Source organism: Panthera onca, chromosome A2 (genome assembly GCF_046562875.1).
Source record: "Panthera onca isolate mPanOnc1 chromosome A2, mPanOnc1 haplotype 2, whole genome shotgun sequence".
NCBI classification, from domain to species: domain Eukaryota; kingdom Metazoa; phylum Chordata; class Mammalia; order Carnivora; family Felidae; genus Panthera; species Panthera onca.
Window position 1 is genome coordinate 149,069,481 of NC_138340.1, and position 16,873 is coordinate 149,086,353.

Below are 16,873 nucleotides of genomic sequence, written 5' to 3' on the forward strand. Positions count from 1 at the left end.
GGTGGTTGAGGTTTTTTTTTTTTTTTTTTTAAATGTTTACACTAAAGCTGTGTCCACGAACCATTACTTTATAGGTCTAGGTTGCTTTGTCTAAGAATCTTCAGAGCCTCTTTGTGAGTAACCTCAGCTCTTCTCTGGTCCCTCCTGAGCTAAATTGACAAGGCATTCTTTTGTGCATTTTAAGAAAAGCCTTGTCTATATTTTAGGCTTTTGAAAAGCAACATTTAAAAAGCAAATTCACTGATCTTTGAAGAAATACAAAAGAAACATACTTTTCCAGGAAGAAAGTTGTAGCAGTAATTTTATATGATGTATTTCGAAAATGTTGATCAGTAGCTCTTTTGTCGTGTGATCGAGTCATTATTTTTTCTCAGCCTGATGGAGTATTGACCTGATACCAGTAAAACCAATAATACCAATATTAGGAGTTCTGTGTTACATGTTATTTTTGTCAGTCTATTTTCTTCTGTTAATATTGGGCTACTTTGTAGAGGATCACTGTCGTATTTTCTCTCCCCCAAAACTGTAACTTTATATATCTTCCATGAATTTTATTATGCATATGTAAGTTGGTTTCCAAACTAAAGTGTAGTACTTGTGTCTTGTTGGAATGCTATTTTTTCATCCTTTTTTGCTACATTTTATAATAGCTTTGACTCCAACTTTTAGTGTGTTCTTTTTTATACCCCGATCAAAACATGAATTTCTTGAGGTCACGGACTGTACTGTGTCTATTAGTTAGGTTTATATCCTTGTGAGCCCACTCCTAGGCACAAAGATGCTGAGTTCCTAATTACAGATTGAATTCAATTAAATAGTGTTTTCATATTAAATGCATTTCTGTCAGAATTGCTATTTTGAAAACCATTGATTATAGTGATTTGTATACACTTCTGATACCTGGTTTGGGGTGAATAATTAAGAAACATTTTAGGTTAAAATCGCACAGACATGCCATGAGTTTGCCCATTTTATTTCTTGCATTGGGGAATTCTTGTGATAATCAAGGCAGGATCTAAGATGCTTCCCATAAAAGAAAGAGAGCATATATAATCATAATTAGATGGTGTAAAAATGTCAGACCAAAATGATACTAATTATTTTTTCCTGAAGCGTAACTAATATCCCAAAGCAAAAATACTGTTCATTCCCATTTTAAATCCCATTAGGATTATTGCATATGGTATCTCAATGATTATAATAATTGGGCATACATTTCTACTTGATAAAGGTGCTACCATATTGTTACACAGTATCAGAAAATGTAAATAAAACCAATGGGTAAAATATATTCCAAAGGAAATTTTATGATCTAGGAAATAAAAATTCATAAATGGAATGGTTTCTCAAGACTACACTATCTGGTTCGTTCTCTTTATTTTATTGGTAAGAAAAAGAAGCCTCAGGGAGGTTAAACAACTTTCTTGTTGTGACATAAAATTACTTGATATCAAAGAAGGAGGACTTCATTTCTTAACATCTGATTATAATCTATATCAAATTCCATTTTATTCTATATTGTTTATTTCACTCTATCAAGTTAACTGATAACATTTAAGGCAAAAGCTGTATTATTTTTATTCTGTTAATTTTTGTGTATTTGTAATGATTATCTTAGGCTAACCATGAGAACTGACTGAAAACCAACAGCAAACAGGAATAGAGATATCTATACAGAATCCAAAGATACTTGTGTCGGAATAGTTGAATTCAGAGGGGGAATTGTAGACTGTTCTGTAAAGAGTATGTTGTGTGGAGACTTTTCTTTCTAGCAGTGTGACTGGTATCTTCGTTGATCGTCGCGTGAAAAAACTTCAAGTGTTGGGTGAAAACTTAAAAATGTGTTAAATCGCTTTGATGAGCTGGCAAGAAAGTTAGGATTATTGGAGGCAGTAAAAGGACTCCAGAGAGATATTGGCGAAAGTACTTCCAAGCCAGTTTTTACCTTGAAAGTACTTGCCAAACCCAAGTGAACTTGCAAGGCACAGAGTAGGAACAAAGCCCAGAACCTCCCCAGCCTGGGGAGTCTAATAGAAAGTTATCCCCAAACTCCATATGGAGTACATGGGTCATCTAGAAATACCATCCTTTTCTCCATAATCTTTCCATCTCCTGTAAGGGACTGGAAGAAAATTGGTCACCTTGGCATAGGCTGAAAGCAGGAAAAATCCCCAGAAAAAAACACATTAGCTGCCAACATAAACATCATCTGGGTGGTGTGAGAAAATTTGAAAGCAAGAGTTTGGGCCCCAGGTTGGTAGTTCTCTTGTTAACTAGCAGAAGCCATTGCTAATCTTTTCTGATGGAACCTCTCTTTAAACCAGACCTTCAAGAATTATTACAGACAAATTTCTAAGGAATATGAACTTACATAACACACACTTTTCCACACATATGTGCACACATACACGATACACAATATATCCAGAAAATGGGGATCCAGGAGCAAGATTCAACAGAGATGGTTTACAAAAGAATCAAATCATCAGACATTCAGTATTGCAGCTATGAAACACTTAATATTGGTTTCTCTCAAATGATATTTTTGTTAATAACTTTTGCCCTAATGGCTCCTGTCTGTTATGTCTTTTTCTTGCCTTATTGCAGTGTCTGTATTTTTTTAAAATTTTTTTAATGTTTTATTTATTTTTTAAGACAGAGACAGAGCATGAATGGGGATGGGGCAGATTGACAGAGAGACACAGAATCCGAAGTAGGCTCCAGGCTCTGAGCTGTCAACACAGAGCCCGACGCGGGGCTCAAACTCACGAACCGTGAGATCATGACCTGAGCTGAAGTCGGACGCTTACCGACTGAGTCACCCAGGCACCCTGCAGCCTGTATATTTTTAATGGCTGTATCATATTCCAGTTATACATACGTACATACATACATTCGTACATACATGTTTGTATCACTTATGTATATGTAGATTTGTGTGTATGTTTGTAACTAAGTCCCTGTTATTTTGCATTTTAATTGACTTTTTAAAAGTTGAATTTACTGTTCTATGATGAACATGCTTGTTGCCAAATCTTAAGTTCCCCCATGATGGTGTTTATTTTTATTGAGGATGGAAGGAAATGCCTAGAGCCAGAATTATGGAGTTAAGTAATATGTAAAATGTTAACGTTGAAGGAGGGATGGATATATATATATATATATATATATATATATATATATATATCCATATGTATGTATACACACGTTATGACAATCATGGCTGATGGAATGGAAAATAAAAATTTTGACAAGTGCAAGATATAAGCATGCCAGATAAATGTGGAGGAAATAAGACTGGAAAAACTCACTACTTTTTTATTTGGTTTAGGTATATATATATATATATATATATATATATATATATATATATATATATATATATATATTTGGCATTTGAGAGCTGCAGGGGATGGACAGTCTGGATAGATTGTAAAACACAATTTTTTAAATCAATTTTTTTGCTGAACATAGGGCAGACACAATCCTATGTTATGCTCTATTTATATAGAAACAGAGGGGGAAAAAATAAACCCCCTGCCAGCTGTAATTTTGAGTGTTGATCATGTCACGGCTCATGCTTAGCTGGTTTGGAAGGCTGATTTTAATTCTGTGGGAATATTCCAAGAGTTGTCGCCTAGAGTGCCTGGAAAGTTGACTGTTGCTGATTAACCCTAAAGAGTGACCATGGGTTTGCTGGGAAAGTTATTTAAAGCCACCTGTGCCTTAGTCATCCAGATGCTTCCAATGAGCCATGAAATAATGCTGTTTCTGTTTGGATGCCAGCACTCATTATCTTTGTCAGTAAGTTAAACCCTACCATGTTTTGCAACTTGTAGTTTGACTCTAAATTTGTCTTCAAGGAGACCTTTCTCTCTCTTACCTCTTACAGTCATTTAGGGTTATTACACTTCCTGCCTGTCACTTTAGGCCCTTCAAAATAATTTCTTTCTTACTATGGGCGTCCTTAGATTTAAGCACATCTGTGAGCATGGAGACAATGACAACATTTAACAATACCATTTCTTCTATACGAACTAGTATATTTATGCACCAGTCATTTCCAGTGGCCTGGACACCATCATAGACCATTTCACAGGCAAAATAAGATTAATGGGCTCAGTCTGTGTTCAGCTTGATACTCATCCGCACCATAAATCCACTACTCAGCTGGCAAGCCATCATGGGAAGACTCCTGACTAGTCGAACATACATGTAAGGTCAGCACTGAGATGGGCTCATCTGATTAGAGAAATTCACTGCGTTCTGTCATCCTTCGTATCACTCTTGGCTTTATTTTAACAAGAACTACTGAGCAAACAGTAAAATCTTTGGCAATCTGAAACATGAGTGAGGAGAGAATCCTTATTGTCAGGTTTAATCATGGTCGGTGAACCAACACAGACACTTAGTTGAAACAGTACAGATCGGACGGAGAATTTCCCGGTTGTACCAATTTCCAAAGACTTCTGCCCTGCCATCCACTTGTTACACTGGTAATGTTTCTGCAGTGATCCTTCAAAACAGGGTCACCCCTACAAGAGGCAGGGGGACATCTGGGGCTGGTGGGAAAGGGTTCTTCTGGAGAACAAAATACTTACACTTCCTCTGTGGGCTACTCATCACCTCCCCGCCCCAATGCACAGATTTTCTTTTAAATAGTTATTAAAGAAAATAACAACAGTGAGCATTGGAGTGTAGCTTGCTTGGAAGACAGTCTGCCATTTCCTCAAAATGTTAAACATAGAGTTACTGTATGACCCGGCAATTCAAATTGTAGGTATATATGGAAGAGAACTGGAAACATACGTCCACACAGAACTTGTATATGGATGTTCCTAGTAGTGTTGTTCATAACAGTCCCAAGTGAAAGTATCCACGTTCATCAGTTGGTGAGTTAGATAAACTAACTGTGGTATATACACACACTGGAATATTACTCCAACTTAAATGAAGGACTGATAAATGCTACAACATGGATGAACTTTGAAAACATGCTAAGTGACAGAAATCAGACACATGATAAAGCAGCTTACCCACACAAAAATCTTTGCGTTAGATATACCCGGCTAACCGCTAAAACCTATTTAGTAGATTCAAGATAATTAAAACTAGGGAATCAGTTAAAGAGTGGAAGGAGAAAGAATCAATGCCGTCTCCTTATGTAGCCTTAAAATAAAGTGAGTTGCAGGGTAATGTCACTAAGATAGGAATGCTTCTCAAAAATGGTCAATTAAAGTTCCCTTGTGCCTTATTGATCAACCATTTAAAAATATGCATGCAGTGACTGTGGATCCTTCGGTAATTGGCTCATATCTTACATTACGCTCTTCATAGAGCATGCCATTTCAGACTCCATTAGAGAAACAGTCTGTACTGTTACAAATGGAGCCGCCTTTGACTTACGCTCACGGAAGAGCACCGGGTGAACACGTTTTACCGATGGCTCAGGGTGAGCTCCATTAACCTGAAAATCTGTTGTTTCGTTGTTTTTGGTTCCTTGTCATTCCTCCGTCCGAAACATCGTTGAATTCATTGTTAGGAAGATGATTAAAGATTTTTTTCTTATTTTCTTTTTTAAGCCAAGACACCACCCCAGAAAAATAATTATAAATTCACGTGTTATTTGGGAAATAGAATGTATTGCATTCTTGAACCACCAGTGAATATCGTATTTCTGGCTATATAAAAATAACCTGTCACTGGGCAGTCTCTAATTTAGATCCTCCTTCTGTACGTTACGCTTTTTACCTGTGGGTGACACTAGAGAGGGGCCGAAAGGAACTTCCCCTTCTTCCTCAGGGCTGAGGTCCTTGGAATTTCCTTTATTTCTTTCATTTCTCAGTCTTGCCCCGCCCCCAGCCTCTGGTGCTGCCCAATTCTGTAACTACTGACCATCAGATTTACTGCCCCACCTCACCTTGTTTCTAACTCAGGGCTTCCTGTGATGACCACAGGGAAGGCGAGGAGAGAGATAATTCTAAGTATGTCCCTGACTACAACCTCCATTCCTTTTAAGTCTTCTCTGTCTCTGACCTCAGCCATAAAAACTCTGATCCGCGAGAAATCCCCACGTGACAGCTTGCACTGCTTATCATCAGTCAGGACGCTTTCCAAGTCTCATTTATTTCTCACCAAGCCTTGACCCCTCTGTGGTGGATCATTGGAATGTCTTTCTTACCAGAACCTTTGACTCCTTTTCCCCTTGTTCTTTTGCTCCATTCGGCTGGTAAATCCTTACCTCTAGCTCTCAGAGTCTAGTGTCTCTTCTCCATTCTTACTTCTGCTCTAGAATATTCCACAGCAATATGGTGCTGCTCTAAATTGCAGTTATTTCAGCCCACCTGGGCCCTCAGCAGTATAGAGGGATTATCAAGAAATCCTTCCTCAGATGTAACAGGAAAAGTCAAAGCGAGGGAAAGCCACTGGGAGTCCTTTAAAAAGAGGAAGCAGAAAAAGTGGGCTTCTGTTTGTATTTTGGGTATTGATACAGGCGGACGCTCCAAAGCTCCCTCCTGATGAAGGGCCAGACCCTTTCCTGTCTTCCTACCCTCGTGTTCCTGGACCTCCAAGGAACCCTCACCAGTAGTTTGGAGTTGGAGGGGTCATTATATGCAGTGCTGGCTAGTCAGGAGAGATGGGGAGAAATAGAGTTAGTTCTGGGTCTTGCTGCTGGGACTACATTAGAGAGGAAAGTTATTTCTGGCCTCAGTTGGACCATTAAGTGTCTTCCCCCCAGAATCATTGCTTACATGATGGTTTTATCTGTAGAATGTTGTTTTTGTCAGGCTTCACGTACATTTTTGATCAGAGAGGCTTTTTGTACATTGACTTGATCATCAGCTGCTCTATTTAGTGTCGATTCCGTGGAAAATGGATTTTAGGTGTCAAACCACTGTAAAATCAGGATTTACTCCTCCCAGTTTTAGAGTTTTCCTATGTCACCCATCATCTGTGTCATTTGTTTTAATTTTTTTATATTTGTTTATTTTTGAGCGAGAGAGAGAGTGACAGACAGACTGAGTGCGAGCAGGGGAGGGGCAGAGAGAGAGGGCAACACAGAATCCGAAGCAGGCTCCAGACTCTTAGCTGTCAGCACAGAGCCCCACGTGGGGCTTGAACTCACAAATTGCGACCTCATGACCTGAGCCGAAGTCAGATGCTTAAACCAACTGAGCCACCCAGGTGCTCCTCATCTGTGTCAATTTATTCAACCTGTGAGTTTCTTGGAACATAAAGTGATATTAAGCACATTGTAGTGTATGTATATTGGGAAAAACTGTTTAAATACTGAACCTGCCATGTGTGGTTTTGATTTTGAGCAAGGCTCTGCACCCCCTGCCCCAGAGCCTCCCATTTCCTCATCTCTGTGTTGAGTAATAATCTTACAGGGATATTACTAGGATTAAGTGAGATGTTTTATGCTAAGGGTCCAGCACAGTGTCAGTTTCCTGGTAGATGTTTAATAAATACGAATCCCCTCTCCCCCTCTTGACCTTCTTCCTCATATCTGCCTAATACTTGACACCTGTCTTTTTTATCTACACAGTACAAAATTAGAGCTACCCGGGAATAAAATATAATTGAGCAATGAAATATAGACAAGGCATTTACTCCTCTAATGGTGGGGATAACTAATTTGTTTCTACTTGGGAGATTGTTTTCTATAAATAGTATTTATTATAATTTTTTAGCATTTTGCTGAAACATGATTCCTTACTTTGCATACTTTATGCAAAACACATTTGCTATTTGTTCCTGCGTGGTTTGCACTTAGAATTCACTAGATCTAAAAAAGACATTATCAATGTTTTGTTTGTTCATTTGTTTATTCATGTAAATAATAAATACTCAACAAACACTTACCAAGTACTTATTGTGTGCCGGAAACTATCCTAAGCACAAGAGATACATCCATGAACAAGATTGTATTGTTGTTAATCATTACAGACTTAGTGAGAGTTGAGTCCAAAAGATGATCCTTTCCTCGAAGGGGTTTATTCCCAGGTCCAACAGCAACTTACCATGAGCAATGGGATGTTACCACCAATCTTGATTTGCTTGACTTGACCGTAATAGTAAGTTATTTGAGTGTAAGAATAAATATCGTACTTCTGTTTTCTTCTTAATCTCGCACCAAACCCCAAACTCATAGATAGTCCCTGTCATAGCTCCCAGCATTGGTGGTAACAGCAGCAACAGCACTGAGTCCTAATGATAATCTGTGCTTTAGAATGGGAACTTGCTAAAGAACTTAATCTAAGAGAAGGCTTCTGGCAAGGTGACAGCTATGAATTCAGGGAATTCTTAGACCATTCAGCAGGCTCTTAGAGTCAATTAAAGACCCTGTTTATTGATGCAATCAGAATGCATTTTTATAATCCTTCAAAAGTGTTTATGAGCAAAGTATTTGCTGTAAAAAGAAATTCATCTTCAGTGTGGTTCTTTTCAATGTGGAAAGGCCAAGTTGAAATCCAGGCCATGTTGAACATGTCAGATAAGGCATGCTGCTTTCTATGGCTCAGCACAGTTGACCGTCAGACTCTGTACTGTTTCCATCTAAGCACTTGGCACAAACAATTCATAATCATAATATCTATACATTCAATATTATTTTTTTACTTTTTATTTTATTTTTATTTTTTAAAATTTATTTTGAGAGAGCAAGAGACAGCATGCACACATGAGTTGGGGAGGTGCAGAGGGAGGGAGAGAGAGAATTTTAGGCAGGCTCCACACTGTCAGTACAGAGCCTGATGTGGGGCTCGAACTCACCAACCATGAGTGAGATCGTGACCTGAGCCGAAGTTGGACTTTTAACCGACTGAGCCACCTGGTGCCTCGATAGTATTTAAAAAAAATTTTTTTTTTTTACATTTATTTATTTATTTATTTATTTATTTATTTATTGAGAGCTATAGAGAGACAGAGCACAAGTTGGGGAGGGGCAGAGAGAGGAGGAGACACAGAATGTGAAGCAGGCTCCAGGCTCTGAGCTGTCAGCACAGAGCCCGACAACGGGGCTTGAATTCACAAACCGTGAGATCATGACCTGAGCCGAAGTCGGACACTTAACCAACTGAGCCACCCAGGCTCCCCTCAATACTCTTTTTAATTGAAAAACTAAAAGTAGAGAAAGGCAGATTTTATTCTGTCATGCTCTAAGTGTTCTCAGCAGTTTTCTAACCTTGCACTGCAATAATCATGCCCCCCAAATAAGACAGACATGTTCTAATGGCCTTGCTAACGCTCTTGACTCCTCCAGTGCTGCCTAAAGTAGCAGGAATAACATTTTAAAAATTGGGCCTTTTGTATTTTAGTTTACGTTTCGGTGATTGTGTGTGTGTGTGTGTGTGTGTGTGTGTGTGTGTGTGTGTGAGTGATCAGTTAGACCCTTAACTGTTTGGTAATTCTAATGAGGAAAGGAGACCATTTATTTGAGATATACTAAGGTGTCGAACCCTGGACTGAATCCCCTTGAGTACGTTCTCACCACAAGTCTTTGGAAGAGTTTATTTCAGTGTGTATTTTATAAATGGGAAAGCTGAGGCTCAGAAAATTTAAAAAATTCTGTCACTTATAATATCAAGTAGCACATCTGGGGTCTGACATCGATCTTACTGATTTTTCCCACCTTACCATGCAGTCCTCGCAGCGAGAACATTTGTTTCCATTTCTTTCTGAGGTTGGGCTTTTCGATTTCTGTTTTATTAACATGACTATATTCATTATAAATGCCATCAAATTCCAGTTGGGAAGAATCAAGGAATAAATAAGCTTAGGAGCTAATCACTTCTGTGTCAACGAATTCTAAAAAAGCCCAGATTGTGAGCACTAAGATGCTGCCATCCCAGCAGTCTTTGGGTGGCCTTGGGGCCTCTTGCCACTTGTCTGCAAGAGCCTGTCAAACCATTGTCCTCGTTGTTAGAAACTAAAATACGACGGGGGCATTTCCTCCCCTTTCTGCACAATATGTATTCTACTCGATACTATTGTCAGTTTCTCTTTCTCTCTAACCATCCATCATCATTCCGCATTTCCTCTGGTGCCTATCACCCGGCCTCTGACAGCTGAGATTAGACTGTAAGCATAATGAATGAAGGGGAAGGAGATGCTCTGGCCCCTTTCGTGCTCTTCTCAGGATTGAACATGTTCCTTAAGAACGTTCGTGACAGCAGCTCCCAGATTGCTTGATTACAGGAAGGCGTGTGAGGAGGCGTGTGTTTCTCACCCAGAATATTGCAATGCTAGACTAAATCTCGGAGGATTAGAGACTCAGACCATATGGTCTTTGGCCACGGCCTTTACTTTTGGTTCCTACCTGTTTATTTTAGGACGATGGTTTGACAAGAATATCTTCATTGGGTTGGTGCTGTTTATTGGTAATATATAGTAAGCTGGATTTGAACTTGTCGCAAAGAGGAAATCACATCAGCTGGAGGGCAGATGGTGTTTGTGACGGGACTGGAAGCATGTATGAGGTTCCTATAGGTGGAATTTTGGTTGGAGGTTGAGGTATTTCTTCCCAAGCTCTACTTTTTATTTAGTTTCACCCTATTCTGGAAAGCAGTAATCACCTTTCTAGAGCTAACAGGGAACAAATGCAACTATTACTTAGGTTCCAGCCGGATGCTGGCCATTTCACAGCCTGATCTCCCTGTCACTGACATTTCTAGTGGCTCTTGGGCCTTATTTTTGGTATTGGATCTTTTGTTATCTACGTTTCTCATATGATTGCCATCCACAAATGGTGATTAAACACACCTATTACCCATAAGGCTCTGGGGATACAGAGAGAATTGCTTATGTTTGTTAGGTTTTTGACAGTTTACAAAGGACTTGCACATATACTTTCTCATATAATTCCAGTAACATCTAAGTTAGGTGTTTCTTCCTTCATTCAGCAAATGTATGCTTTTATAACCATTTTCCAGGAAGTTCCATTCCAGGTTCGAAAATGTTACATAAGTATTAGAAAAGAAATGGAAGTAGAGTGACCTAAGTTAAGGTTATATAGGTTATCGCATATGAAGTCACTGTTAAGGGAATTGTGGACCCTGGGAGAAGGCTGTTTGACAGTTTAAACCTTTATTTTTTTAATTTTTCAAAGTTGATTTATTTTTGAGAGAGACAGAGACAGCATGAGTGGGGGAGGGGCATATAGAGAGGGAGAGAGAGAATCCCAAGCAGACTCTGCACTGTCAGCCCAGAGCCCCACGTGGGGCTTGGACTTACGAAACCACGAGGTTATACCTGAGCCGAAACCAACAGCCAGAGGCTTAACCGACTGAGCCACCCAGGTGCCCCCCCCCCCCCATTTGACAACTTTAAGGCTAGATGTGGTGCCTGAAGGAATGGTGGGAGGAGGCAGGGCCCTGGAAATGGAAGCCCGTTGTGGACCAGGGCACGGAGGTGTGTGTGTATTCAGTGCATTTGGTGGGCATGAACATACTAGTTTGGAGCTAAGTTAATCAGGTCTATATATAATTATCGAGGACCTAAAATCATTGAACCTGAGACTTTTTTAGGAATCATTGGAAATCATGTAGTCTAACTCACATTTGTTCTTAAGAGAAATGTTCATATTCAGTAAATGAAGGCATTATATTGTTATGTAGATTTATTTCATAGGAAGTTATTGATGTGGCTCCTGGAGTGCAGAAGATAACCTGTTTTTTTTCCTACACATACACACACGTTTCTTTGGTAATTCAGCGCTGGCTTCATTTTATGATCTTAGAGAGGTATTGATAAAGACGATATATTTATTCTGTTTGTGACCATACCGTGTGTCCTCGAGAGAAGGACTTTGTTAAAAGAGTCATGTTTGTGGTAGCCCTGATGCTCTCCTTATGCAAAACCACTGACTTAGCAGAACACTAATATCTCTGGTGCAAATATAGTAAATACAGCATGGATTTTTTCCATGAGAAAAATAGCTTATGACTTTCAACCAAGAGCTGTACATACTATTATATTTTCTGTTTTTCTTAAGAAAAGCCTTGCTCTGATTAGTTGGTGGAGACAGCTGATCCAAATGGGATTTGTCTAGACTCTGATGCCTCTGGGAAGTCTTGATGATCCAGGGTATGGATTTCTGAGGCTTCACACGTTTTTATCAGTCAATCTCCAAGATACCTCCGAGACCGTTAAGATAGATAATAAATCAAATGAGATTTAGCTGTGTTTGGTATCATGCAAAGAACTATAATTAGAAGGAAAATGTAATTTCAAAAAAAGAAATGAAATAATTTAAGTGTAGGTTGTTAGGATTTTGAGGAAGACCATGAAACAGCATCTATCTTTACTGTCAGAGTTCTGAAACTATTAGGAAATAACATAAGTCGGGCAGATGGAAGCTGAAATACCAACTTTTATTGGTATAAGCCAGACTGAAAGATGTAGCCTTCTTTGAGAGCCAAAGGAGTTTGCTAACTGAAAATCAAAATTAGACAAATTTACTCACCCACTTACAGAAGGGACTGGACCACTCCATCCCTCTCTGACAAGGCAAGACCTTTCTGGTTAAACTTGACAAGACAACACCATCTACAGGCATTCTGGTTTCTAAAGTGGAATAAGGAGGTTGCTGAGACATGCGTACTCAGCTTTTTCTTCTCAGTTTTACCAAGGGAGTCACTTCACTTCCCCTGGAGTGCATAAAAGACAGAGAGAGGCCAGGGATTACGTTAATTTTCATTCTAATGGAAGGTAATGTGAGTGGTGTGGGAGGGAGGGGGAGCACCTCTCCCAACACCCGAAGATGCACACTTTTGCGCATTTTAACCCTCTGAAATCAGGATGTTGTATTAAGTCTATGGCATGTTATTAATGCCTGTGGACCAGAAGACGGTCAAAATGAGTTGTTTTTGCCTCAGTGTTTGTGAGCTGAGTGGGTATTCCTCATACCATGAGCCTTCACTGATTCAATTAATGAACCTCTTAGGGGCCTTTTGAGGAAAGAGCACAAGTCTTGGTTAGTATTGGAACACCTTCTCTTTAAACCTTCTGATAGCATCAAGTTCATACCAATGTTAGACCTTGCAGGATCGGTATCAGCAGCTGGAATAAAATACTGGATGAATTCCTGTAAGAAACCCACTTAGTGACACCGTTTAGAAAACAAGGATATTGACAACTCTGAGTCATTAAGAAAAGCTGGATTCTGAAAATTATGTAATTTTAAGAACATAATTCATTTTTCTCACTCTCCCATGTTAAATGTGTATGAGAGATCTATGGTAAACACCTATTTATTTTAAAAACCTTAAAGTCTTAAAAACCCCTAAATAAATATTTATAAATTATATAACATACTTGTATATATTTAAACTATAAGAAGCTTTTCAATGAGAAAAAGATAAGGATGCATTATATAGTTTCAGTAGCAGGATTTAAAAAAATTTTTTTTTTTTTAACGTTTATTCATTTTCGAGAGACAGAAACAGAGTGTGAGTGGGGGAGGGGCAGAAAGAGAGGGAGACACAGAATCTGAAGCAGGCTCCAGGCTCTGAGCTGTCAGCACAGAACCCGACGTGGGGTTCGAACCCACGAACCGTGAGATCATAACCTGAGCCGAAGTCAGACGCTTAACTGACAGAGCCATCCAGGCACCCCCATTAACAGGATTTTCTTAAATTTAGTGTTACTTGATAATGTGTCTTACAATGAATGGGGTCTGAGATTTGGTGAAGTGTGGTCAGTTAGGTCTGAATGGGTCTCTGCTCCAACCTTTACTGCCCCGGACAACTTGGATGGTACTTCCTCTTTGGGAAAGTTTCATGTGCTGCCCTATCCAAGATGGACACTGCCGAGAGCAGATCCTAACTTTCATGTTTAACTGGGTCATGCCTTACCCTCTTTCTTTAAATACACAATTTATTTTTATTGTGCTTCCACGTTTTCACTCCAGAGTGAAAGTGCTCCCCTGCGGTTTACGTAATCAAGAAGACTGGATCCAGTCATTCCAAATAATTTTGTAGGCCTGAAGGCAACTGTTTGCAAAGACAGTCCTTCTTATGGCGGTATAACATTCATCTAGATAGCCCGGGTTTCTTTTTTGGGGAATGTTCTAGTAAGCTCAATCTCTCTTCCTTTTCCTGCAAGGGGGTCCTGATGACAACCTAATTGAAGGTGGAGGAACAAAATTTGTCTGCAAACCTGGAGCCAGAAATATTACTGTCATATTCCATCCATTATTAAGGTAAGTCAAATCCTACGTACTTACTGAAAAATCAATATTTTCATTATTTATGCCGATGCACCGAATGCCAATAGGTCAGTCAGCATTGAAACAAGTCCTAAAGAAGAAAAAAAGAGTGTTGCATCTCCCAGGGCTTTACTATCAAAGTTTGTCAATAAAACAAATAATGTCAACTCATCTTAGTACCTGTTTGTTCTCAGGAATGATACTCCATGAATACTTTTTAAAAATTTTCTTTATTTCCTGTCCCTGCCCCTCTCCCTCTCTCTGTCATTGTCCCTCCCTTCCCTTCTGTGTTTATTTCAGGGAGTGGCGACTTACGGTCCACCGGAGAAATCTAGTCTGCCACCTGTTTTTCTTTTTTTTTTTCCAATAAAATTTTATTGACACAGTCATGCTCATCTATTCATGTATTGTCCAGAGCTGCCTTGTGCTATGGTGTTGCAGAGTTGAATATTTGCAAGAGAAGCCATATGGCCTACGAAGCCTAGAATATTGACACACTGGCCCTTTACAGGAAAACGTGGCGGACCCATGATCTGTCTCCCTAATTTACATTAATGATTCAGATATCCTTTGAGGGTTGGCAAATCTTTGAACAGATATGACTTATCGAAACTGAAAGGCATTATAGCAGTTGTATATATGGCTTTATATATTAAAGGGCAGCTTGATGCTAACCGGAATAAAATCTGTTGTTCAGTTTATTGTGGTACTGTGATTATAAGAAAATAAAAATCTGTGATACTTCCATTTAAAAAGCTTCAAAGCCCTAAATACCTTTAAAAAGAAACTTTTTTGGAAGAAGGGAAAAGGGGGTTATTATTCAGCGGCTCTAAAATTTTGGTTTTGCACAATGAAAAATGTCTAGAGAACTGTTGGATAACAATGTGCATAGAGTTAACACTACTATACTGTATACCTAAAAAAGATTAAGGTGGTGAATTAAATGGTAAGCGTTGTTGACTTCAATAAAAAAGGGTACTCTTTGGGGCACCTAAGTGACTCAGTAGGTTAAGTGTCCGACTGTTGATTTCGACTCAGGTCATGATCTCACAGTTCGTAGGATCGAGCCCCATGTGGGGCTCTGCACTGACAGCACAGAGCCTGCTTGGGATTCTCTCTCTCTCCTTCTCTCTCTGCCCCTCCCAACCCCTCGTGCAGGTCCTCTCTCTCTCTCTCAAAATAAATTTTTTTTTAAAAAAGGGTACTCTTTGGACACAGATATCTGATGTAATATTAAGTGTATGTTTTCTCTGTGATGAGCCAGTATTTATTTTTGCTTTGTTCATATAATGGACCAGAAACTCTTGGGTTCATTAGAGGTTAGGTCCTCAGATCATCCCATTAACTTTCTTATGTAACTAATATAATATTTGAGGCATTTGAAATAACAGGTAAGCAGATGCTACTAAATTGTCCAGATAGAATATTGAATGTACTTTTCTAAAACATGAGCAGTTTACTACTGGAATGATCCTACCTTTTCATTAACCAAGACTTACTAAATTGCAATCATTGGAACGAGTTCAATTCAGATCTCTTATTTTAGCAATGAGTTTTAAAAATTATGCTGAAATACTTTACTCAAAATTAGTTTTAAATGCAGAAACACAAATATGTAAATTAATAAAGACATCCTTCCATGCAGTAACAAAGACGTTTTTTTTAACGTTTATTCATTTTTTGATAGAGACAGAGTGTGAGTGGGGGAGGGGCAGAGAGAGAGAGGGAGATACAGAATCCGAAGCCGGATCCAGGCTCTGAGGTGTCAGTACAGAGCCCGACACGGGGCTTGAACCCATGAACCGTGAGATCATGACCCGAGCCGAAGTCGGGCGGATGCTCAGCTGACTGAGCCACCCAGGCACCCCGATTTTTTTTTTAAGTAGACTTCATGCCCAGTGTGAAGTCCAATTCGGGGCTCGGACTCCCAACCCTGAGATAAGACCTGAGATGACACCAAAGGTTGCACCCTTAACTGACTGAGCCACCCAGGTACCCCAAAGAAGAGATTTTTAAAGAAGCGTTATTAATCTTTCGAAAAATCTGTTTCACCAAACATTCACAACAAGTAAATCGTGTAATTTAAGAATCACGGAATTAAGAGAATTAAGACTATTCCTCTATAAATCTAGTTGATTTTCTGTATATAAACGTATGAATTGGAACATATAGAATTTCTGGATTAAGTGACAGTGCTCATATTTATTTCACCTGACTTTGGTACTTAGTTTAATACTCATTTTCTTCTTTAATTAAATTGATTTCTACTTAGAGCTGCTAATTGTTAGGAAAATGGGAAAATACTTTAATCATTATAGGCATCTTCTAACCTAGACTTAGCGCCATAATTTACTGGTAAGTTATGCCATTGCATGGATAAATGAAATCCTTATGCTTATATTTGTTCCAAAGCATAGAGGAAGATCTTTGGAAGTTTTTTAGCTATATTGTCAATAACCACTTTTCAAGAGATTTTTTTTCCCTAAGGTTGTTTGGTTTTTTTTCCCCTTCGTTAAGGTGAAGTTAGAATGGGGGAAAAGGTTATCCTTATTTCACACTTAATAAATTGCATTTTTGCAAAAATACTCATAGAGTTTAATGTATTACAGTTCTTGACTATTATTTTTTAGCATTTATCCTGCTTTACAAGAGAGGTTTTAAGGC

General features: G+C 38.9%; 1 protein-coding gene across 4 annotated transcripts in view; it reads left to right on the top strand.

Moving 5' to 3' along the window:
* The window catches only part of EXOC4 (exocyst complex component 4), a 750,526-nt gene that overhangs the window by 321,926 nt on the left and 411,727 nt on the right, over nt 1–16,873 (top strand). For 3 of the 4 annotated variants that reach the window (XM_060633916.3, XM_060633919.3, XM_060633920.3), the window contains exon 10: nt 14,107–14,203. In XM_060633916.3, coding sequence (XP_060489899.1) covers nt 14,107–14,203 — 97 coding nt within the window. Of the gene's footprint in view, nt 1–14,106; nt 14,204–14,509; nt 14,595–16,873 lie in introns of those variants that run through there. The other variant, XM_060633918.3, reaches the window with a different exon arrangement.